Source organism: Phodopus roborovskii, unplaced genomic scaffold (genome assembly GCF_943737965.1).
Source record: "Phodopus roborovskii unplaced genomic scaffold, PHOROB, whole genome shotgun sequence".
In the NCBI taxonomy this organism is placed as follows: Eukaryota; Metazoa; Chordata; class Mammalia; order Rodentia; family Cricetidae; genus Phodopus; species Phodopus roborovskii.
In genome coordinates, this window is record NW_026126541.1 from 2,705,168 (window position 1) to 2,731,014 (window position 25,847).

Here is a 25,847-nt window from a genome sequence, read left to right on the forward strand (position 1 = left end):
AGCGCTCTGGGCTCGCGTTTCAAAGCGCTTTTCCTCTCCTCTCCAGGTTGGGTCGGAACTGAACCCCTAAAAGTGGGTCCGCCTCCCGCCCTCGCGCCCGCCCGGGGCTGAGTCGCTGGCGGCGGCGGAGGGCGGCAGAGCGTCGGGGAGTTTCCTCTCGCCCTGGATGGAGCTGAACTTGGAGTGGCCAGAGCAGCGCGGTCGCCCGAGGACCGCTGCACGCTGAGCCCTCCCTGCGAGACCCGGCGGCGGCGGCGGCTTTGGATTGTGGGGGGCGGGGACCCGCTGCGCATCGACACCATGTTTCTGGCCACTCTGTACTTCGCGCTGCCACTCCTGGGTAAGTCGAGGCTGCCGCTGGCTGCCACCCCCTCCCCTCCCCCGGACTCTTTTCTAAGAGTCCATTGCGGCGGTCACTCCAGAATTGTAGCGTGGGCTCCGTGGGTGTGGGTGCAAAGTTTCGCCGCGGGGTGAAAGGTTCCAGGGTCTCTGAGCTTGGGAAGCGGCGGCAGCGGACCTCTGCGCGGTTGGTTTTATTTTGCTGTGTCAAAATGATGATAGCTCCGCCCGGTGGGGATTTGAGGGGTCGGAGACCTTCACCGCCTGGGGCGTTGGTCCCCTTGGAAGTCGCAGAGAACTCGGTGAGGCACTCCTGCAGGTGGAGTGTGGTCGGGAAACGCTGGGGTCCGAGAGAGCAAACTTAGGAATGGGAACTTTTTGGGACTAACGTCTCAGCCTACCCGCGGGGCAGACTCGCCTCTTTTCCGGCCTCTGCCCCGGCTCGGCCGACCGAGGCCATGCCGAGCGCTCCAGGGCGCTGTTGGAGGGGCGGCCCTGGGCTCCCGCGGACTGGCTGGCCCGGAGACTGCAGCCCCAGGTGCCCGGGGAGGCGGGGCAGCCAGCGGGCCAGGACCGCTTCTGCTTTAGGATGCTGGGCCCGCATGATCCTCATCAAATCGGGCAAAGGAGGCCAGCTAACCGAAGCTGCTACTACCTCCCTTGGTGGGCCAGGAAGGGATGAAGGCAGTGGTCCCAGGGGTGTGAAAACGGTCTCCCCGAAGAGGGGTAGATCAGCTTCTTAGGTAGTCTGCCTATTGCAAGGAGGGTGGAGGTATCATGTCCCAGGGCTGCGCGCCTTCCCCCGCCCCTTCTCTGGCCCCTGCTGGGACCTGGAATTAGGGTCGCCACTGGTCTCTAGCATTCAAGCGTTCTTCCATTCACCCTGCAGATTTGCTGCTGTCGGCCGAGGTGAGTGGCGGGGACCGCTTGGACTGCGTGAAAGCCAGCGATCAGTGCCTGAAGGAACAGAGCTGTAGCACCAAGTACCGCACACTGAGGCAGTGCGTGGCGGGCAAAGAAACCAACTTCAGCCTGGCGTCCGGCCTCGAGGCCAAGGACGAGTGCCGCAGCGCCATGGAGGCCCTCAAGCAGAAGTCTCTCTACAACTGCCGCTGCAAGCGGGGCATGAAGAAAGAGAAGAATTGTCTGCGCATCTACTGGAGCATGTACCAGAGCCTGCAGGGTACGCATCAACCGCCCCCACCAGCATGCCTGCAGGGGCTTCCTCTCCCAAGTCAGGAGGCAACCTCAGCCCAGTCAGGCTTGGGGTTAAGCCGGCTGATCTCATCTTCCACTCCATTCTCCCAGCTGCGGAATGAGGACCTTTCATTGGCCCCTAGGGACAGCGGCAGCTGGTGTTTGCTGCAGCCCAACACTATTGTTGGAGCTGGTTGTTGGAAGATCCGTGGGGGGGGGGGGGGTGGGACCCCTGGGATCCCACTGACCTTTCTGAAACCTAGTCCAAACATCGGAGTGGGGACCCCCTCAATGCTGCCTAAGGAACCTTCCCCTTCTCTGCCAGCCTGGGGCTTTCCCTGGCTTTAGGCTGTAATCATGTTTCAGAAAGCTACACTGCTGCATCTTGCCCAGAGTTTCCCCTCTCTCTTCCCTTATGACACGAGATGAAGTATTGCAGAGCCAGCCTTCCCCACCACACACCGGTTCAAACACACCACGTGTGAAAATGACATTTGTCATCTTAGATTAGTTGAGTTTTGGACCAGCTGTTGAGGTTTAACCATGATTAGCCCCAAAGTAGCAATCACAAATGCCCATTCCAATGGGACTTAGGGGAGTCTGTGAATGTACCCCATGGACACCCACCCTTTCCATTCACTGAGACTCGCTGAACGTTTGTAATACAGAAGCTGGAAAACTATCAGCTGCCACGTCTAAAACCCAGCCGTGCAAACCTGTGTTTAGGGATGATCTCATGAACAGCCCGGCTCCCACCTGCAGACCACATGCCTCGGTTTGGGGAGCTAACAAGCAATAGGGGCCTCTCAGGGGTCACCTTTCTTCTATTGGTTCCTGGAGGCAAGCGACGTGTGTGACGTCACTGGGCTCCTTCCTCTCGGATTTCAGTTCCTTTTTGCAAAGAGTGGGAAGAGTTTTCTGGCAAGCTGGAGCTGGGTTGTGCTCCAGTATTTCTAGGCACTCTGGGGAGAGCAAGGACAACAGAGGCAGAGGAATGAGGAAAAAAAAAATAATAATGTCCCCAAACGTGCATGTGAAGTCTTTGGGGGCTTCAGCATTCTCTTGGTACATAGTCATAACACGATTAGGGGTTCTGAGCAAGCAGTGAAACACTGTTTGAAACATGCCCGTTTTCCAGAGCTGAGCCTAATCTTCCTGTCATTTCTAGGAAATGATCTACTGGAAGATTCCCCGTATGAGCCCGTTAACAGCAGGTTGTCAGATATATTCCGGGCAGTCCCTTTCATACCAGGTAAGCTGATTTATACTTTGCTGCAATTCCTTCGCCGGCTTGGCTGGGTAGTCCTGCCTTCTCTTGAGCTCTCAGGTACTGTGTGGGGTGATGGGGTGTTTCTGGGGAATCTGAAGTGAAACGAGAAGGTATTGAAGAGGTGGGTTGCCTAGTGAGTTGCCTGCGAGGGAAGGGTAGCTCTGGATGAAGTAATGCAGTGTGATGGTTTGGAAGAGCCGGGAGGGCGGTGACTGAGTTTAAAAAGAAAAAAAAAAAACAATAAAATATGATTGGCTAACTCCTGATAAAGGGACCTCTTCCATCCGGAGTGGGCGGTCATATGTTGCTGCATAGTGTACCCAGTGCCTCTGTAGGATGCGATTTGCTCTCATGACACAACTGTCTTCAGGAAACACTAGAGATATCCTTAAACTGTTGAGGAATTGTGGGTAGGCTAACTTGACTGCCTGTGGTTTAAAAGCTGACATTCTATTTGTTCACTTGTCTTCTCTTTCTTGTCCTGAGCAAGTGTGTGCACTTCCCAGAGACCTCTGCCCCAGAGGCCTCTTAACATTTAGTCTTTCTAACGCTATGCTTTTTGGACTTTCTTTATAGTTCTGAATTTGGGTTGGAAGTGAACTAAAGTCTGAGAATGAAGTGGTGTTGTTTGTTTGTTTGTTTGTTTGTTTTCATAACATCAGCATGAGACAGCCCACATATAGTAAGGAAGGCAGTAATTTCTCTCAATGAAATGCAGAGTCCAGATTGGTGCTGTCTTTATTTATTTGCAGTTAAGACATTTCTCAAGAGCATAGAACCACCACCTGTGTCTTGGTGGTTAAACACGATGCTTAGTGTTGAATATGATTCTGTGAGATGGTGGCTTGTTGATGAGAATCTTCTGGTAATTTCGATGCTTTAGGCTTTTATGCAAAAAAGGCACAGAACCAAGGGAGTGTGTACATATTGAAACTGTGTGTGCACTCATTGGCCGAATATCTCCTGGACAACTACTGTGCTCTCGATATTGTGGCTTTGGCAGTGAGCCAGCTATCATCCTGGTCCTTGTGGATCTTACAGGCAGCTGCTGAGATTTCCTGAGCCCTTACTACATACCAGGCATTGTGTTGGGAGTTTCTTGTCACTAATACACACCATCATGTGCATGTTTAGGTTAGGGTCTGTAGATGAGCAGATTAAGGCGCAGAGATGGTGGGGGACCTTCAGGTCATCACAAAGCTGGTAAATGTAAGAAGCAGAATTCAAAGCCAGATTTGTTTGGTCCACCTACCGGTTGTTGGCAGAGACTGGCATCCTTAACGTGGAAGTTAGAATCTCAGGTTGCATCCAAACGACTGAATCAGAATCTGAATTTTAGCAAGGTCCACCAGGATTGTCCTTCTTTTCTGTGCGTGTTTAGAGTAAGATATGTAAGTTGGTTTTCTGAGACCTTCGTGTTGTTGAATTTTCTGGTAATTTCCATTCTAAATCTTGACTGTTTCTCTCTGTCCTGCAAAGACGGTGTCTTAAGCATTGAGAGAGATATGCAGGGGCAGCCTTTCAAGGAAGCAGTTGTGGAGGGTGGGGTGTAGATGGGTGTATAGGGTGGAGATGGGGTGTAACTGATGGGGTACTGGGATCCTGACCTCTGTACCTCTCCCCCGATGCCTGCCATGAGAACGTTACTTCCCACGGATGGCTAGAAGGGTGGGGCCTGCCCCATAAGTAAGGCCCATTTTGATTTTAATTTCAGAATTGCAGTGTGAGCTACACGTGTGGCTTTGCACAGACTCCTGCCTGATGCTGTATCATTCACCTCTCCTTGGTATAATGAGGCAATTGGTGTACGTGATCTCGAGTTCTGCATTCTGCAGTACTGAAGGAAGACTGAGTTCACCCCAGAATACCTCCCCATCCCCCTGCAATGCCATACCACCTTTGCAACAGCAAGGCCAATCATGTCTAAATTCCCCTGAGGAGTATCAGAAAATCTTCTGCATTGATCAAGTTCCCCTTATTCATTTACTGGATAAATAAACTCAGTCAGGTATACTTTCACAGCAGATAAGATCCTAAGTGTGTGAGGCCCATCCTGTTGAGTACCTGGAAGTCATAATGAATTAAGCAGAGGCAGGAAGGCTCTGCTGAGAGCTTGCATTTGGTATCTCAAGGGCATTGGACTTGGGTTCTAGCCCCAGAGAGCTTTGACCTTTGACAGTGGCTGTGTTCCTTAAGTGGGTATAGTAGAGCCTTGCTTACTTAAATGGGGCCTTGAGGGGTTTGCAGTCATTGACTATGGCACATTAGCCAGTGTGGCCTCTGTCCGATGGAGGGTGGAGACGCAGAATGATAAATGTAGCTTTTCACAGTTGGAGTCTGAGCTTGAAGAATAAGTCCTGCGCTGGCCATGTGTCCGAGGAAGCTAGGGCAGGAGGGCCTCCCGAGCCCTACAGATGCAGTAGCCATCAGGGATCCCATGTTGGGGTAACCCTGCCTGGTGTGAAGAGTGTTTATCCACACGTAGGAGTGAGACTAAGACACAGTTGGAAGTCTTGCAGTGAGGATTGCTGGGTGAGTTCAGTGCTCGCTGAATGAACATGGAGAACTGTGCGGGTCCTCAGCAGCCACACAGAAGCTGGAGCCAGGGATGAGCATCTATGACCTCACCATTGAGGAGGGTAAGGCTGAGGCAGGCAGATCCGGCCAACTCTGTGGTAACAGGTTCAGTGAGTGACCCTGTCTCAGAGGGAGAGGGGAGGGGAGAGGAGAGAAGGGAGAGGAGAGAGAGAGACAGAGAGAGAGAAAGAGAGGGAGAGAGAGGGAGGGAGGGAGGGAGGGAGGGAGGTGTTGCTGGAATTCCCTTGTCAGCCTGGTCCTGCTGCCTTTCAGCCCCAAATAAGAACATGGACGCCATATTGATTATAAAACTGTTGGCTGACGACTAGGCCTTCTTAATTATCTAACTCTGGACCTGTTACTCCTCCTTCCTCAGCTACATGGCGTCCCTCTCCTCGAGGTCTCTCTCTGCCTACCTTTCCCAGAATTCTCGTGTGCTGGTCCCGCCTATCTCTCTGCCTCTATTGGCCAAACTGTGCTATTGGTCAACCAATAAGAGAAACACAAGCGCGCCCATCCCCATCAAGGTAGAGAGTTATAGGACGATGATCCCCAACACTAACATGGACCTCTGGCCTCCACACCCGTGTGAATGGCCTAGTGCACCTGTACACAGAGAAGCATGCCTGGCCCCCTCAAGGATGTTTGTTTGCATATTCTTTGGAGTCTTCAGACCCAAAGCTGTCTTGCTAACTGGGTAAAAGGCCTTGTGGAGATACTGCACGCGGCCGGCCCGGCAGGAACAAGGAAGAGAACAACAATAAGATACAATCTCAAACTATTTTCTCTTCTGAAGCCTGGACCATAGAAGGGGAATGGAGGTGATGATTGAGGCCAGCTCTTTAGTGGACAGTTGGCAGGGTTACACTTGTGAAAATTGGATTGTGGGAGCCTTTGGTCTGAGGCATGCGGAATGGACTCAAGGAGGCATGTTCTCTGTGAACTCTACCAGTGTGGTTTCCAAGGGTCTAGGGCCTGAATTAAACAAAGGAGAAAATGAGCCCGTGTGAGAGAATGGTGGAGTAGATGGCGGGCGGGGCCATGAAGAGTCTGCCCAGAAGGCAGAGCTATGTGTGCACTTGGAGGTCCAGACACTAGAACTTACCATACAGTACTCACCAGGCCCTTCTCTCTTAACCATTGCCCTCTGCCTGTTAACTCCTGATCTACGTCACGTTTTCTTCAAGAGTAACTAGACATAGACCTGGGAGCACAGTGGATCCGCTGGCATTTCCTTTCTTTGACTCCCCGGAAAAGGAGAGCAGTGGATGCATGGGGAAACGTTGAAAGTCCAGTGGGTGCCAAGAGAGGCCTGAGAGCCAGCGGAGGTTTCTGAGGGAGGTGTTAATCCTCTCCGGGGCAGAAAAACTAAAAGGAGCTGCAAGGTTCCAGTGTTGATTGGGAGATGGCACTTTGGAAACTCGTGTAAGTGCCATCGCTTTGACTCTGGCGCCTACATGAGTAAGACTGGTTGAACCCAGGAGCAGGATGTGCCCAGGCTGTCTTGAGTCTGGATTTCTGGATGAGGCTGTGTATCGCTGGCTGTGCTGTCCGTTTCTGATTTCATGTGCCCTGATCTTGATGTCACTGCTTTAAACCACTCTGTTAAACCCTTGGCCCACTGGAGAAGAGTCTTACGACGTCGTCCGTGGCTCACAGGAGACCCTCCACGCTCTGGGATGGGGGTCCCATCCTGATTACTCGGTTCTTGATTTAGTTGTAAACTATTTTAAATTATTGTATGTCGGTCTCTGTGTGTGCCAGTATACGCCATGCATATGGGTGCCCGATGCACCAGAAGAGAGGGCGTGGGAGCTCTGGGAGCTGGAGTTACAGGCAGGAATAAGTCACCGGATGAGATGAAGGTGCTGATGACAAAAATCCCGTCCTCTGGAAGAGCAGCCCACACTCAAAGCTCTGAACATCTCTCTGCCCCTTGCCTAGATCTTGGAAACCATCTCTGATGGCACTGATGGCTGGGTCTTAGAGCCCAGTAGCTGCTGTTACTGATTCTGATCTGTGTCCACTCCTAGCAGGCCACAGAGCCCTTTTTGGCCTAACTGCGCAGCCCCCTGGAAGCACCATGCTCTTTCCAATCAACCTCCCTCCTCAGCCAAACCCTTCCCCCGTGTAGTCCATCTGTGCTCTCCCTCCTGGGCCTCTGCTTGCATCTTGTTGCTCCATCTTGTTGCTCCAGAAGCTTCTAATACTTCTTCAAGACCGTAGTCACATTTCTTCTCTGAAGGCCTTGCTGGAATCCCCCAAACGGGCCCTTCACTTAAGACTCCCTCCTGCTTCCTGATCCTTTGCTTTTATGGTAATTGTTAATCACAGCACATTGAGAAAGACACATTGATGCCTCTGCCTTTCCCACTCGGAGTCGGTGAGTGGGTGAGTGGCTGCTACTCTGTGTGTGTGCTTGGCACCCAGCACCCTCTCTGATCCAGAGCAGGCATTCTGTTGACCTGGGTGGCTGATTGACAGATAGGGCAGCGTCTTCAGAGATCTAGGCTTTCACAGACACTTTTGCAGAGAGGGTAAGTGACGTACTGCTTGAGACTTGCCAGGGCATGGCTCTGTGGGAGGAAAGATGTGTTTTTTACCGCATGCTCTAGACAGGGCTTGTCCATTCCAGGGATGGCAGCCACCTGGTTTATCCAGGTTCTGAAGCAGTCTTTCCTGCTGGGACCATGTAGCTGTATCTGTTACCTCAAACCTAGCATATCCATAACCCATCCCCTTACCTTCTTCCCGATTCTCTCACACAGTGGTGTGATTGGATGTCCCATGTGTTACACCATAAACGGCGGGGTCTTCTTCAGCCTCCTCCATCCTTACTCAGTCAGCGGAGTTCTGACTCCAGGCTCGGAGTAGACAGGAGAAAGCCTGTCTTCTTTGGCATGGTCCTCCGCCATTGCTCAAGTTACCATCTTGCCTTTTGCAGGACACCTGTCAGCTTGGGCTTTGTTTCTCTCAGTGTCATTGCCAGAAACCTCGATGACCCGATGACAGCAGTCTTACTTCACAGACTTCCCGTGCTGGGTCTTTGTCTCCCCGCATTTGCTCTGTCGGTGTTCAGGGTAGCCTCACAGGGTCACTCCTAACACATACACGGGCTAGAAAAATGACATGTACCTTCGGCTTTCACCCAGCCACGTGACTCCTGGCTCCACCCAAAAACTTGGCTTCGTTTGCTGTATAAAATCAGGGTGATTGCATCTTCTTCATCGGCTCTGTGGGTTAATGAGGCTTTATGTGAAAAAAATTAGCACAGTGCCTGAAACACCTTTGGCCCTCTGTAAATCTTCCATTGCTGAGACCCTTATTTGCTGTAAGTTCTCTCCGGACTCTGAGGCCAGGCTTCTTCTCCATAGAGCATACTTCCTAATCAGGGAAGCAATCAGGAACCCAAGGCAAACCTTACGCAAACTTTTGGCAAAGCAGGATGAGCCTGTCTCTGTCTCAAAGGCTCTGGAGGGGAGGAAAGCCTTGCCTCTCCATAGATAGCCAGGCACGAGGCTAGTGGAGGCCTTGCTGGGGATCCCTGCTCATGCCTGCTCAGGTTCCTGATGCTGCACTTACTTGGTTGGAGATGAGTGTGTGGCTCACCACCGGGGAAGGGAGTTCTTCCTGTACTTAAGGATTCTTGTGATCAGTTTTCCCTTCTCAGCTTCACTGACTCCCATTTCCCCCCACCTCACCCCATAAATCTTTCCAGCGCCCCACAGCAGAAGAATTACTGCTCCCTTCGAAGGGCACGCCTTGCCTTAGACAGCAGCGGGAGAGACTTCTGCCTTGGAAGCCTCTGCTAAGTACAGGCACAGTTCACTTTCACAGACCACTACCTTTGGGTTTTAGTCTCCTCCTTTCCTGCTCCACTCCCCCCCCCCGGGGGGGGGCGGGTCCGCTTTTATGGTGTAACAATATGAAATTGCACACAGGTTCAAAAAGAAAGGATAACCAGTCTAAGCAAACACTAGTAGGAGCCTTTTAGGGTCTTTGAACTTGTAAACAAGTGTGTAAATCACACGTGTGGCCTTTCGTTTTAGCTTCTACATACTTGCTCATTACCTGCCGGATGACTTGAGGAAGCTGTGTCTTTCTGTGTCACTGACCACGTCCTCCAGGCAACATTATGTTATTTAGATTAAATGTGAACCTCAATAAGTTTTATGAGGAGAGCAATGGGACGTTGTGGTCTCTGACTCTTTATGGCAGGGGCCTGCATGCACCGGTGAAGGCTGGGGATGCAGACAGTCAGATATTTTGCATAGAGCCCCTGGAGGTCCTGTTTTAGAAAACGAAGATAAAACATCAGTGAGTGACAGGTAATTGCATGAGCTGAGGATTGTTACAAGGTGCAAAATTATTTATAGCCAATATGTCTGTCCTCATTCCTTCTCTTTAGTCTCCTGAAGTATTTCTTCCTGTCGTCTCTTCATTTTTCTACTGTCGAAGTTTGTTCTTTACAGAGGACACTCCACACCTTGTTTTTTTTTTCTTGTTTTCCTTTTTTTGTTGTCTGAGACACAGTGTGAAATTCTCAAGAGAAGGTAAAAATGGAGCAGATTTGGTTCAAAGAGTGCTGTTGTTCCAGGAGGTGGGAATCTGCCAGGTTAACCCTGGACTAGCTGGGGGACCTTGGTCTACTGTCCACCCTTCCTGGAGGACACGTGTCCATGGCAGTAGGAAAGCAGTGGACTGGGGTAGCTTTGAACAGAGTTCTTGAAGAATCTGTACGTTGAATCTTATACCTTTATGTGCCTTTCTGTCTTTGTTTCTAACACTTTTCTTCATACCAAGGAGACAGTTGGTCCTGACACACACACACACACACACACACACACACACACACACACACTGTGATTTAGACTATGGGCTAACTGTAAGCAGAGAAGATGATGGAGAATAAAAGAGAAAGGGAGAGAAGACCAGAGTAGGAAAGAGAAAATGAAACCAGAATTGAGTTTGGTAGGTAAAAGGTAAGCTGTAGGATCATAAAGTCACACAATCACAAGATTGACAAAGATGCCCTGGGCAGGACTTTTGGAGGTCATTCTGGCCCAGCCCTCTTATTTTATTGATAAGAAAACTGAGGGTTCCATAAATTTATGGGACAGTGGAACATAAATTGTTGGGAACAGTGATGACAAGCAAAATTAGGTGTGTGCTTGTTTTTAAATCACTACGTGGAGCCCTCCAGATCCTGGTATTTTCCTGCTTCCTTTCACTGGCCCTTGACCTGTTCAGGCCTCTGTTCCCTCCTGTCTCTCTTGCAAGACAGTGAGCGCTACAGCATGGCTCCAGCCAGAGAAGCAGCTGACCCCTGTTTCAGAACAAGGGTTAATTGACCGATCCAGCAACAGGAACCAGTGGCTGAAATGTTAGTTAGTTGTTGTTGTTGTTTTTTCTTTTTTTAATCTTTTGCCCCTCTTCGGAGTTTCTGTGAGGGGAAGAAAATGAGAAACTTTGTGTTGCTTTAAGCCCTTCAAGCCCTCCAAAAAAAAAAAAAAAAAAAAAAAAAAAAAGACCTTAATCTTTCATTTGGTATTTTTTCTGTTAAAGAAGCTAACCACTTCCTGTAATTTAGAAACTGAACTAGTTGGGTCAGTGATGGAAATGAATGGGTAATTTGCATAAGGGGCTAATTTATTATGTCCCATGGGTATTTCTTTGATCTCTCCTTCCATTCCAATTAACGTTCTAAGGGGGTCTATCACCATATCAGAAATTAAGGGTGAAAGCAGCCATTGTTAACCTTTCTGGTGATTTCTTGATCTTTTAACCATTTCTCTCTGTGACCAGGACTTCAGGCCACAGAGTCTTTGGGGTTAGATTTCTAGGGGTGTGCTCTTTCATGATCTCGCATCAAGTGCTAAAAATCTTCTTTTCCAACTGCACAGGGACTCGGAGATGTGTAGAGTCCTGGTGGTGCATGCAATGGCTTGCACACGAGCCTGAAAGCTGCAGAGACACATGTACATACCATGTACCTCTTGGAGCTTTGGGTACGTTTGTATATCTGCGTGCTCTGAGTTCAATTTTGGGCATCTATTATATTTTTTTTTTCCTTAGAAACCAAAAAAAAAAAAAAAAAAAAACCCAAAACCTTCCTTGACAGGCATTCAGTTGTTCCTGGTGGTGATAGAGGCTATGCAGCTGTGTGTGTGTGACTGAAGAAGGGAGAGAGAACAAGTAATTTCTTCGAAAATCAATTGTAATTTACTCTTGCTAAATTGGTGAAGGTCTGCCCTGTCCGTGCATTAGCATATGACAGACTTTTAATCATTTGGTCAACTGGCCTATTTCTGGTCAATCCATGGTTCCATCTGGTACTCTGCTATCTTAGACCCATGTGTCCTCCATGGTTACTCCCTTTTCAGAGAGGGCTGAAAGGTAAGGGTCTCTCCCTCCGGGAACTCACAGCGAGTCACTGCTGTGTGTCTTTTTACTGAACAGCCCCCTACACGGTGCATTTTGCTTTTATGGCCCAGCTCTCTAGGTCCGTGTTGTGCCTTCTGATGTCTGGAGGGGAGCTTTGAGCTCTGAGAGATTGAGCATGGCTCTGAGGGTCTGGGAAGAGCTCACATTTTTGTTCCCGCGATTGGACAGCTCTTCTCTCTGTTGGCATTTGAATTGTAGACCTGGGTCCCTCGTTCCAAAAGGAGATTTTTTAGTTCCGTTTTTTTCCCCCTTTCCTGTTCCCAGCTTTTCTTCCTCTGTCTTCTACACTGTGTGACAAAGGGCCTTTAAACTTGAAATGTAAGCCAGTATCTGTTATTTTAATACTTGGCCCTGCATTCTGATGGATTCTTAATTGAGACCCGGAATCCAGAACACGCGCGCTATTAAAACCGTTCCGGCGGAACTGCAGGAGTATTAACCAGAGAAGCAATTTCTGCATTCTATCCTTTTCCGTCTCTGTGTGAGGCGGGAAGGTTTCTAAAGTAGAACAGAGTGCCTGGGGCCACTTTTTGTCATGTTGTCATATAAATAGCATTGCACAGTGGCAAAGAACTTGCATAGTTGAGTCCCACTTTGAGGTGACCTCCTATGCTACGCGTTGGTCTTCCACAACGCTGCCGCTGCCTCTGCTCCCCTTTGTGCCCCAGCAAATCGCCTAGGAAGCACCACAGCAGCCGGTATTTCTACTGCCCTCTGCACGTTGTCATCTGGCGGACACTTAATAATGTATGAAAACCAGTATTGATTGCGCCGTTGGTAGGAATACAGCAGCAGGTTTCCTAAAGTCCATGTTTATGAAATGGTTCATTGATCCTTGTTCGTCATATGAGTTCCACATAAACCCTTGATGAAGCAGGTGCCAGGAGATCACTAGATCCCAGGTGGGGGTGGGGGTGGGGGACCGCCAGGGGAGCCCTGTCTGTTCAGAGTGACAAGGGGCATCTGAATGGGGAGAAGGGTGAGTCGCTGACACTGAGTATACTCCCAGTGACAGATCTCACTGTGGTCATTCGAGAAAAGGGAGTAATTGCAACGGAAGTGAGACACAACAGCCTAGGCGTTTACGTGCAACAACTCAGTGAACCCTTGTTGAGGAGCAGGAATGAGCTCCACTGGGTGGATGTGGTAACAGCACCAGAGTGCATACACCTAAGTGTGGCTGGGCTGGGAAGACAGCCCGGTGATTGACGTGTCTGCTGATGAAGTATGAAGACCAGAGTTCACGCCCTTGGAACCCAAGGAAAAGGCACACGGCTGACATGACGACCCACGTACAATTCGGCCTCATCTGTGAGTTCTGAGCTAGGGCTCGAGACCCTGCCTCAGTGAGTAAAAATGAGGATGACTCCTGACGTTAACCTCAGGCCTTCACGTGCACACATATTCACACCTCACTAACAGCAGACCTTGCCATGCATGCATGCACACATATGCATACTGTGCAGGTATGCGCGTGCATGTACACACACACACACACACACACACACACACACACACACACACACGACAGAACTAAGCTGTGGCAGAACCAGGATTCTTATGTATGAAGTTGGCTTCAGTATTCCTGTGATGACATGTGCAGCATATGTGTTCTGTGAGAGTTCAGGGTATAACCAACCTGTAGATGCAAAAAGCATTTAATATCTATTATCTATGTCACACATACATGGTATACATATGACACACATAATCACATACATTACATACTTTGTATTATGTAACATGTAACATGTTGTATGTGTAATATGACACATGCTATGAATGTTACATGTATCACATGCTATCTGAGACTATGTGACAATATATGCTCCATGTGTTTATTTTTGATTTAGGAAAATTGGTCAGTTTGGGGCTCTTATTTTTCATCTTTTCAAGGTGGTAGAATTTTATTCCTGCCAAATGCACTCACAGATTTACTTCCCTTTCCCACCCTCTAAGAATTCGCTTTCTCTGTTTTGTGGATAGAAATGAAGAAGATAATGTATGGGGAATGGTAGAACCCACACAGCTCAGTGTAACCCTGAGAGGGAATAAGCGATTAGATAAAGTTAAAAGTTAGAAGAGTCGCTAAGGGAACTTATCCTCACTTTGAAATGCCTGAACTTATCTTCGATTTCTTTTATTAATAAATTCTGCTCACACGTGTATTTAAAGCATTACTCCCCATTCACCCGCTCTTACACCTTTCCCTTGGGTCTCTCATATTTGTGACTATCATTCCAGTCCTACTTCCATGCTTATGACTTTGGTTTGGTTTTTATCGCCCAGAGTTTAACTAAAACTATATGACCACGGGCTTATAGCCATGTGTTACACTACGCTCCCCCTCCCAGACTTTGTTCATTGCCAATATTTGTTGTAGGGCCCTGTACACCCTGACTCCGTCCAGAGCTGTTATGTACGTGAGACTTGTGTGGCCCCAGGGCCAACTGCCATGAGTTTATGATTTCCATGGCTCTGTCATGCTTAGAAGATGATGTTTTACAATCTAAAGGGGGACTTTTGAGTTGGGCTTTGTGAAATGAATAGGAGTTTGATAAATAGAGACGGTTGGAGAAGGAATTCAGGCAGAAGAGTGTCATGGATGAAGATACATTGCGCCTGGGCCATTTCCTGTGATAAGGCATGAGGCATGACAGGGGTGGACTGGGTACTTGTGTGTCCGAGCGCCAGGATAAGGCAGTGGCTGGCTGCGGCTCTCAGCATCGCTGACACTGTCAGTCGTCGGACTTACGTACTGTGGCTGTGTTTGCCTTTTCAGCTCAGTGTGGCAAAACAGCAGAAAATCTGCGTGTCTCAACCTCATTATTGAGTCTTGTGTGGTAAAAGCAAGGCAGGGCTCTCTGCATGCTTCCTGGTGGGAGAAGAACATGAGGGCCCCCACGGGAACTCCCTCGCTCCACGTTCTCTCCAGGCCGGCGAATGAGGTCAAGAGTGCCATGCTCCTGCCTCAGCTCCTGGTGACGGCAGAATGGACAGGACAGAGCTGCTGGAGTGGGTGAGGCTGTCTGCACCCGCCCGGGGTGGGCCCGGGAACACTGCGAGGCAGACAGGTGGATGCTGGGATGGATGCAGGATGTAGGACAGTAGGGAACCAGACTCTGGTAGAATTCCTGAGGCCAAGGCCCTCTGCGGAGTCCCACAGTGTGGCCGATGAAAAGAAGCCTGTCTCGCTGGCCTCTGGGAGAGGGCTTAGTCTAGACCCCTGGAGCAGGAGCTTCCCACCTGTCTTCTGTGGTAGCTACCCAAGCATTGCCTGTCCTGGGCTCAGAACAGGCCTCTCTGCTTGAAGCCGGTTGTTCAAGCATGGCTCTCCAGGGCAGGACCATCCTGCTGGACAAGTGGTGCTGGTGAACTTCTCTGCAGACTGCTGCCCCCCCCCAAGGGGCAGGGCCTCCATGTATTGGTATTTTCATTCCTTTTCTATCTACTGCTTCTCTGGCATCTGTGTACACATATTAATTACCAGGCTGTTTTCTGGGGAGTCAGGGCATTTGGCAAGGATGTCTGAGTAAGACCCCAGGATTGTCAATGTAGGAATTTGGCCTGACGGTGTGGGATGCTCACTGACCCCAGGACACGTGTCTGTGAAGCTGGATGAACAGTGGGAACTGTGTAGATTACATCCAGACTTACCAGCCAGCCAAGGTGGCAGTGTCCTTGGCTATGGCTGCTCCCTAAGAGCAAGAAACCCAGAGCCTGAAGCATCTCTGCACATGGGAGACCCACCAGGCAGACCAGCCTTCCCAGCGCTTCGACCCTTTAATGTAGTTCTTCATGCTGTGCTGACGCCAACCATGACATTATTTTCATTGCTACTTCATGGCTGTAATTTTCCTGCTGTTATGAATCATAATGTAAATATTTTTGGAGATATGAAGGCTTGTCTGTCAAAGGGGTCATGACCCACAGGTTGAGAACTAGATCTGGGGCAAACATGGGGTGGGGGCGGGGGGCAGGTACGAAGTCTTGATTGTAGTGGAGTGCAGTATACAGCATGGTGGTGATGAACAGAAGCGTGCGGTTAGCACACCTGGCTTGGATTTCGCACCCTAGCACTCACTAGCGGCATCCAGTTCAGGGGGTGGAGGAGACGATGGAGCCTACTTAGCTTGCTTTGGCATGACTGAGCAGCCTGGGAAGTGGGAAGCAGCAACTTCTCGAACGCTGTCCTGTTTTTGTTGTTATTGTTTTGTCAACTTGACGAAAGCTAGAGTCATGGGGGGGGGAAGGGTTCAGTTGGGAACCCCCCCAAGGCTATGGGGGTATTTTCTTGTGTGATGATTGATGTGGGTTGGCCCAGCTTCCTGGGCAGCGCTGACCCCGCTTCCTGAGAGGTAGAAGAAAGCTACTTGAGCATGAGTCTGGTGGGCAAGCTGGTGAGTAGAGTTCCTCTGTGGCCTCCGCTTCAGTTTCTGCCTGGCTCCCCTCAGTGATGAACTCTGCCAAGGCCTGTAAGTCAAATGAACCCTTTCTGCTTCAAGTTACTTTTGGTTGTAGTGTTTATTTACTATGACACAGACTCCTTTCCTGTGTACTAACTCCTCTCCTGCCTCAGCTTGTCATCGCGAAATGGGCATAGATGGGTTGAGTTTGAGGAGAAGAGGAGGAAGAGAGGAGAGAAAAATCACTGCAGCTGTACTGGAAATGAAAATCATCAGTTGAGAGTAGGTTGAACAATGCAATGTCTACTCACAAATACTAGCAGTCCATCTGTCTCCAGAACCCTCTGTGTGCCTGACGCTGTCCTGAGTGGTGATGGGTTAGAGTGCAGAATGGGTTAAAATGGCCTTGGGATGGGGTAAGGGAAAAGAGAGGCAGAAAAAGTGGATAAAAGAAAATTCTGGAAGGACGTATGTTTCTAGGGGGAGGAATTTTAGGCAAGCCAGGGCTTTAGTGGTAGCGGAACCACCGCAGGAATCTCACGTTGGATATATGAGCCCAGTGTGGATGGCTGTGAACATGGTAAAAAGAAACAAACCAGTGTCCCCTCCCCTTTTTGCTGGAGAAGGATTTGAAAAGGTGATGTTTGCAGACAACATGGAAGCAGTCAACGCATTGTTTTCTGTTAGTAGTGTAAGCTTTGCTGGCTCTGGATATTTTTTTCATTCTTGTCTTCCAAATTGTAATTTTAAAAGACGAGACATTTCATATTCAAGAGTTTTCTTTGTCTGAAATAAATTATTCATCAATCTACAGTTTCAGAAACAACGAACATAATACTTAATGCGCCACAATTAAGCAGGCATAGCGTCGGATAAAATTACGCTCCATGCGTTTGGGAGGCAGGCAGTGCGGAGCACCCTACATCTTGCTGACATTTGTTCCCCGGCAGAAGAACATAAAGTCAGAGACCCAGAAATGCGTTTCCTTTCTTTGTGGTGGAGGAGGGGTAACTTTAGACCCCTGCACCCTGTTTTTGACATTCCACAGCTGCTGGTCTCCCAGAGAGAAAGTGGGTCTCACTAGGAACTGTGTTGTGCATGAGGTCAGGTGAGGGTCAGAATTCCTAAGCTCTGCTCACTTTGTTTCTGCCTCCTTTGTCTGGGTTGAGATCCCGGGTGTGACTTCTTCCTTTGGATGCTGAAGGCAGCTTTTCTTGAATCCAGGCTTTGTGATCGATCACATGGGGTGTTTCTAAGGGTCAGCTCTGGAGAGTACCCCCTCTGTGACAAGAGTCCTCCCTGAGAGTTAATGCCAGTGCCGGTAACAAGGGCGGTGACCTCCATGGAATCTTCAAGCTTGAAGATTGGAGGATGTTTGAGGTGCCCTCTATTCATCGCCATCGTCAAAGTTGGTGCTGGTTGATCATTGGCAACCAATAGTAGCATGTGTGCTGGATTCCCATAAACAAGACGCAACGGTCATTTCTGGGCTGTTTTATGGGATCTTCACTAAGAGTATTGGCCTGGAGATGGGACATTCATCACACATTGCGTGGTAGGGAACCCAAACCCAAAAACTGGTGACCCGTACATACTTACACAGCTGGCTGGTGGCTGGTCCTGAATTCCAGCCAAGTCTGGGTAGCAGTAAGGGCTTTGCCGCATGCTGCCTTTCTGGTTGTTTTATAAGAACAGGAATAACTGAATTCAAGGTGGATACTTGGCTCCCTCTGGTCTGAGTATCCTGTTTATATTTGAGCAGAGAAAAATAATTGTATCTCATTACAAAGAGAGACCTGGAGGTGGCCAGTTGACTTACACGTTTCTCTGCCCCAACCCTGGTTTACTAGCTAGTGCCTGGTCTTACTGCCCTCCCAGGACTTCAGAGCTCTTAGGGTCTTTACTGCCACAAAGTCATGTGGCTTTCCATCTTTCATGCTTGAGGAGCTCCATGTTCTGACCAGTGCTTCCTACATGGGCTTCAGGGGATCCGTGGGGATCCGTGCATGAGTTTTGTGAAGTCTCCTGAGATCTCAAACTTGAGGATCCCTCCTTTGAAATGTGCTCATTCAACCGCCTGCAAATACTTCCATCAAGGTCACTAGACATAATGCATATGCGTTTCATACTGAGCTGGCCCTGTCTCTTAGCCTGCCTGGGGCAAAAGGAAGAGGTATATATATTAGACTCTCTAGGCAAGATGCTTCTATGTATGGGGGGGGGGGGAGAAGTGTGGTCATGAAATGACATCAGGGTCAGCTTTTTGACTTGACTAATTCTTCACTTGAGATGTCTTATTTGCATGCTTGTAGCCTGGAGCATGTGTGTATGTGTGAATGCTGAGTTATTTCTATGAGACTCCATGTTCAAGGGCCTCACTCCCTGGGAAAGTGGCCTCATTGTGGTGGAAAGTGCTTATGTACTAACCACTCAACACGTAGACATTTCTTTCGATCAGGAGGGCCTTTGTCTCCTGTCTGCCCTTGGCAGCGGCTTGCCCTGGTCAGGGTGAAGGTGTTTCTCAGATGTCCTGGATGTGTGTGTAATTTTGTTTGCCCTGGCTGGTCAGGAAAACAGAGCAGCCCTACCGTGTAGTAGAAGTAGACAGCACTTTACTGTTACAGTCTGTCAGAGAGTAAAGGGGGTGTGATCACATCCCAAGCATACAATACATTCTCCATCAAGAAAAGCAAGTGGACACAGGTAGAAATAGCCTTTTGGAAATGGCTCTTGATGAGTATCTGGCCTGCCGATCAAATTGGAGTGAGCCTGGAGAATGAGGGAAATCGAGTGGGTATGGGTTCCCAGGAAGGTGAGTAGCCCGAGCTGAGGCTTACAAACAGAACTTAAAGGCAGAGTGCTTGTTAAATAGGCCTCTGACGTAGGCCTTAAATGCCTGGCAAATATTTACCATCGATGTCCAATACAAAGTTAAATGTTCAGAAGGTCTTAAAATAGAAAGTTTTGTACCCAGGGTTTTATATTTCATAACTGAGCAATAAAAAAATAACTAAAGGCCCACTGCAGTCCCAGGAGCTCCCTGCATCCTAGAGAGACAATACGGTGCTACCGTGCTGGTGACCTCCCTCCCCACAGACCTCTCTTCACATGCACTCAGATGAGAACTCTCTCCACCCTGTAGTGACTTTGGCACTTTGCTCTGTAAGCCCTGACTCTCTGCCATGCATCACACACCTGTGCTCCTGGGGTGTCACCGTGAGCACAGTGTGCGATGCTGGCATTCTGAGATTTGGACTTCCCATAGCCTCCAGGATTAACAAAGCTGTTAATCCAAGGGTTTAAACTCTAGAGGGCTGACATTGGGCCTGGGAAAGCCTCTCTCTGTCACGCATGCAAGCACATGTGTGTGCATGTGTGTATGTGTGTGTGTGTCTGTCTCTCTTGCATACATGCATGTGTGTCTATCAGATTTCTGAGTTAAACTCTAAAGGTCCCATTTAATCAGTTCCTTTATTTTGCTTACATCTCTGTTCTCTGGCAAGATGGGCTATACGGGCCATTTAAGTGTTCCAGATCTGGCAACATGGGACGGTTCATGCTTTCATGTGTGTGTGTGACATTTCGTGTGGCATCTCCCGGGCCCCTCTGCTGGGTTGAAAGAGAGATACTATGCTGCAGTTGGTGTTTTTCCTGGGGAACTCTTCCTGTTCTGACATAGCACGTGCTCCTCAGTGAATTTTTAAATTCTTGGGAATTCAGTTCATCGGTGGAATTTCTAAGGCTTTGGAAGCTGGACGTTGTTCATGGTCCTGAGGACGTTGGTGTGGGCAAGACAGATGACACTGACATTTCAGTAGTGAGTTACAGCATACAGCATGATTATATTAACGCAAGAGGGTGCTGATGGCAGCCAGTGTCCTTAATAAAAACATACCCATGTGATGGTCACTGGAGGCCAAGAACAGCCTCACTGGAGAGGAGACTGTCAGCTGAGACTCTGAGTGACAAAGAACTGGCCGTTCCAGGTACCTACCCCTGTCGGCAGAGCTCATGGCCAATGCCGCTTGGCTTTGTGGTGGCAACAATCTCTACCCTGGAAAGACAGACAGAGATGAAGCCAGACCACCATCAAGTTTCAATAGAGAGCTACAGCTAGAGGTCACAGGGATGTTGGAAAATCAGGCCTGGGCACCAACTTTGGGCCATGAGGCTCACCGTCCTCAGCCTTGAAATCCTCCATCGCCGTATCTCCCTACTCTGGATTTGGAGTTGTCAGAATTGGAGACGTCATGTGTGAGTGTCACTGGAGGGGGGAGGGGTGTCTACTTGTCCCCAGGACACTCTGGGTGCACGCTTTGGAAGTGGCATTTCTAAGTGGACATGCTCTTTAGCATAGCGCTGTTCTCTTCTGCCCGGCAGATAGTCGTTACCGCAGCCCCCATATCATGGTGTCCGCAGGACCCACCCACCCATCTGATACTGGTTTTCCAGTTTATTTGCTTGTGGGTCAGAGAGTGTTGTCACTTCAAAGCACGGGCCTCGTCCGCTTTGTTCCTTGCTGTGTCCCTGATTGAAGGAAGCGACAACACGGGCAAACACTCATCCGTGAGTGAATGCGTGCAAGGGTAAATACAGTGAACAGGAGCCGGATGGGTGCAGGCGAACTTCCAAGTAGTTATTCAGCACCGTGTTTTATGGGATGCCCAGCACCTAGGTGAGCGCGGACAAGCGTGCTTTGTGGATACTGCCAAGCCGGAAGGGGTGTCTGTTAGGAGGCATCCAGGGCAATGGAGAACCTATCTGTTGTTTTCTTTCTTTGCCGCTGTGTCAACAGGTGTTGTAGAACATGGTCCCCAAGCTACGGCAGCCCACTTGCCTGAGCATCCTTGGTCTTACAAGAACTTGCGACTGCATCTCCCTGGGGACTTGGTTTTAGAGCCTGTCAGAGGTCAGCTGAGAGCATGACCTCTTGACCTTGCAGCTTATATACGTGCCCTTCACGTTGGATGCATCATTTCAGAGTCAATCGAGGGACGTCTCCCAGCAGTTCTCTGTGTCTCTTTAGGTGCAGATGGGCCAGAGCCTCACAGGTGGACACATCACTAGGTGCCTGGCAATGTGATGGTGGCAATGCCAGCCTCCACTCAGTGCTTGGAGTTTATGCTGGTCCAGTAGAGGGGTCAAGGCGCAGAGAATCTCAAGTATACAATAACCCCCCCCCACACACACACCAAGAGGTCAATGTTGCTAAGAGGGCTGCTAGCAGGGAGCTGGTTCGGTCAGGGTGGTAAGAACGTTCCAGAAAGAGAAAGAGGAGGCGTGCATGTCAGGAGGGAGCAGGAGGCAGGCCAGGATGAGATGAGTCAGGGAAGACATCTAGGGCTGGTGGCAGCAGTCGGGGCGAGGGGATCCGTGGTTTCCTGGAGCAGGCCTGCAGATGGAGCCTAGAGCTAAACCTCGGAATGCACCGTGGCAGCCACTGTCGTCATTGTCACATTTGAGAGGGACCAACTGCACCCATGTGGGAAGAGCGGGAGGGAGAGCTGGTGTTTCACTCGCTTCTCCGGAGAGCATCACGTAATTTTTCACAGGCCCTTTCACTGTTTCAGTCTTGGGTTTCCTCAACGGGAGTTGCTTTCCTGTCTGCCCGAGGACTTCATAGATTTGCAGACCCTTGAAGGAGATGCCCTAGAGGAAACTCTGGATAAAATGGGGCGTTTTGACATTCTGTCAGCTGTATGAGAGGATGGGTCCCAGGCAACTCTGAATGCAGAGTCCTAGCCCTTCAGAAACCAGAGCCTGGAGAAACGTTTGGTTAAAGTTCAGCGGGTGGGATGGGAGTCTTTGTCCTGTCTACTCATGGAAGGGTTGAAGGTCAGCTTGAGGCTGATCACCTGACCTCCCAAAGCAGTGCTCATTATCCACAAGGCTCCAGGGGAAGGTGTAGCTGTGTTTTGTCCCACACTCTTGGGAAAAGTGTGGGTATTTTAGACAAAACTTCATTCTGGAGGCTTTGGTGATGTGCCTGGCATGAGACTCCTAGGCTGCAGCTCTATGGCTATTCCCTCTCCTCCCCTACCTCTCCCCCCTGTCCCTACCAGAGCTCTTGCTGGCAGAAGTATGGGAACTCAGGTTTGGAGGGACTCAGCCTGGGAAACACTCAGTGGCTTTCCCAGGGCCTACGCCTCAGAGTCTTCTGTCAAGTATACAGGTTAAGAGGATCCCAGTGTCTACCACCCATAGTGAGCAGATGGAACCATTTTCTTCTTACCATCTTAAAAAGGAATCGCCATAGGAACAATTGGATTTTCCCTCAAGTATCACTAAATAATTGATGAAGAGTCCTTCTCGGCCAGACAATTTGGGGAACAGGGAGGGACATGCAGGGTTGGCATTCTGATTATGGCCACACATCATAAATGAGGACAGAGGAGAGGGTCGTGTAGGCCAACAGGACGACTACTTTTGTTTTTTTAAGATTTGTTTTTTTTTTTATTATAAGTAGATGTGTGTGTGTGTGTGTGTGTGTGTGTCTGCCTGTGGGTATTTGTATGTGAGAGCAGGTAGACGAGGAGGTGTTGGAGTTACAGGTAGTCATGAGTGGGGTTCTGGGACCCAAAACTTGGTCCTTTAGAGGAACTTCAGGCGTGCTCAAGTGCTAAGCCATCTCTCCAGCCTCAGTGGGTACTGTTTTAAGGAGAGTTGCAATGGTCAAGAACTTTTGAATTTGGAAGATATCCAGGGCCCATGCTCAGAAATGGAAAAGGTCCTTGTGGTTTAAGTAAGTATGAATTCTGATGTTGTGGGGATAGTGTTTGTCCAGCCTCTCTACTTTTTTTCTTTACAAAGATTTTCCATGAATGATAAAGGTATGTATGTTGTTTCTTTGTGCTGTAACCATATTCCTATTCTTGACCCTCTGTGATAAATGTGTGTGTGTGTGTGTGTGTGTGTGTTCTGTCTATAGATAGAATAACTGAGTGGGTTATGAATTATTTATGGCCGATAAGAAAAATGCAGTTATGTACAATGGGATATATATTTTTTTCACCTTTTAAATCCTACAAAGTTAACTTTGTTTGTTTTTTGGCTTCTAAGTCCTGGCCACATCCCTCAGTTTTCTATCATATTAACCACCCTGGATGGCGTCTCTGCTGGGACACACCTTACAATAGTTATTTTCCAAGTATGAATGCTTGGGACCTGATACCTTAATCTTTCCCTTCTTCCTAGGCTCTATTTTAAGTAAATAGTTTAGATCCACAGAATACTTGAAAAGAGAGTTCTGAGTCCCCATATCTACTCCACCATTAACATTTTACTTTAATGTGCTATATTTGTTAAAATCAAGGCCTTACAGTGTTATAATACGAGTACATTATTACCCTTAAAGTGTACCGTTTACCTTTATGTCATGAAATTCCCTGGGTCTGACAAGTGCGTGTCATTTTTATCTTTTAAAAAATCTTCCTTTGAAGCAGGGTCTCCCTGAGTTGGGTAGGCTGGACTTGGACTTGGCAGTCTTCTGCTTTCCTGACTGAAGTTCCAGAGGAGCTGGGATCACAGCGCACACACATGCATGCAGGCAGGCGAAACACTCATCTTAAAGAGAATGACTTCTCCTCCATTAGGACCCATCAACTATCCAAAGCTCCTCAGCTAGGGAATGGAGGTGGGGGAGGCTCCTGAGCTTATCCCCTTCATGCTAGAACCTGGGCTCCTTTGATTTTGAGTAGGCAATCACAGCTGCTCTGAGTTCATGAGCACATCGATACTGCCCTTGCAGGAGATGCTGATTCTCCTCAAACTGTGACTCTAATGATCTTTCTGCCCCTTTCCATGATGGTTCCTGCATCTTGGGGAGGGGGCATGATTTGGACATCCTATTATTTTCTCTCAGAGTTTGGGTGGGCGGTATTGGTAAATATCCTTTACATGACACACCTTGGCACAGAAGGTTCTCTCAGGCCCTCAAACATTTCAGACTGGAATGCATAGGAGGAAGGCTGCAGCCAGTACCTTGCTCCTCTGAACCCTCCAGGTCCCACACTTTGGTCAGATTGGTGAGTTCTAGATGGAAGGGGTGAGGATAGAGACAACCTTGATTGTGCCACAATTCCAAGGGTTCAGACACACCTTCGGAGTTTCAGCAGACCAAGTTGATGAGTAGAGAGTGCATTTTGTGTCACTGTAAAATTCTCTCCGCATTCTTGACAAGAGTCAGCTCTCAGTCTTGATTTGCATTTCTTTAAGCTATCATATTTTCCTTGTCATCTAATATATTAACATCTCCTATTTGTTTCACTGTTATTCAAACATGGCTTTGTTTTTGCGATGGACTATGACTGTGGGTATGTGAGCCTGTGTCACAGCAAATGTGAGCTAGTCAGAGAACGACCACACCTTCTTAGAGACAGAGTCTCTTGTCATTATGTGTACGGCAGGTTGGCCGGCCGGTGAGCTTCTGGGTGTCATCCTGCCTCTGTGTTTGCTACTGCAGCTGGTTTTTAATATGGGTTAAGGATTCAAACTCAGGCCCTCATGCTTTTAATGCAAGCCCTTCGCGCACCGAGCCATCTCCTCATCCCCCAGCTTTGTGTATAAGATTCTTGGCGTTTTATAATTTTTTCCCCCAAAGTGAATACATCTTCATTTCGCTTGCAGATTTTCTGCTTAATTTCCCTCCTAATGCCTTCCATTCTCCCAGCTGTCTTCCTTGTAAACCACTTATTCTCCTTGTGGTTCAGACTTGTGTTTTCCATTCTCTGTTTCTCTGATACACCTTTTGTTTGAGGGTTCAAGTCCAGCTTCCTGCTTATTAACCGCCTTCTCTGTGTTCCATCAAACCCGTATATTGAAGTTTAAGTTTTAAATTTCTCTAGTTATTTTTAAAAATATTATTTTATAGCCTGGTGGTGGTGTATGCCTTCAATCCCAGCACTTGGGAGGCAGAAACAGGCAGATCTCTGTAAGTTCCAGGCCAGTCTAATCTATACAGGACAGGCTCCAAAGCTACAGAGAAAAAAGAAATTACAGGGTGTGTGCATGTGTCTATGAATGTATGTGTAATAGGCAGAGGACAAGTTTCAGGAATCAACTCTTTCCTTCTACCTTAGGGACCCAGGTGTTGGACTCAGGTCATCACCTTTGTTGGCAAGTGCTTGCTGAGCTCTAGCACCTGCTCTAGCCTTGTTCATTTTGAGATAGCTTCTTGTGATTTCCATTCCTCCTTTGTCTCGTTTAGTTATTAGAACCGTTCAGGTTGACCAGTTGTCACTGTCTCCCATTTGTTGCTTTCACGGGGTCTATCAAGTTCGTTTTTGGTGGCAGTGGCCTTCGGAGGGTTCCTGCATAGGGTCTTAAAGGCAACTGTCAGGGTTAATCTAGACTTGCTGTGCCGATCTCTCAAGTTTCACGGGTATACGGCTGTTCGTTCCTCATTCCATGGAGAAGCATCCTCGGGACAGCACTCTTAAGGATGTCTGCCTCTTTCTGGACCTTGTCCTAACTTATCCAGCAGAGATCTCTGGGCTAATCTTCAGCATTTGTGTCTTTGGGACCTCTGCGTACATGCTAGCAACTTGGCACAAGTTTCCTAGATGAGGGTCTGTCCCATGGTGGCTCCTCTCACCGGATCCTGTCACCATTATTCC

At 48.8% G+C, this 25,847-nt stretch overlaps 1 protein-coding gene across 1 annotated transcript in view; it reads left to right on the forward strand.

The window, feature by feature from the left end:
• Positions 1-230: 230 nt before the first annotated feature.
• The window catches only part of Gfra1 (GDNF family receptor alpha 1), a 205,118-nt gene continuing 179,501 nt past the window's right edge, over positions 231-25,847 (forward strand). Inside the window, exons 1-3 of the mRNA XM_051199904.1 lie at positions 231-340; positions 1,229-1,522; positions 2,705-2,788. Of these exons, the coding sequence (XP_051055861.1) occupies positions 301-340; positions 1,229-1,522; positions 2,705-2,788 (418 nt within the window). The 5' untranslated portion in view covers positions 231-300. The remainder of the gene's footprint in view (positions 341-1,228; positions 1,523-2,704; positions 2,789-25,847) is intronic.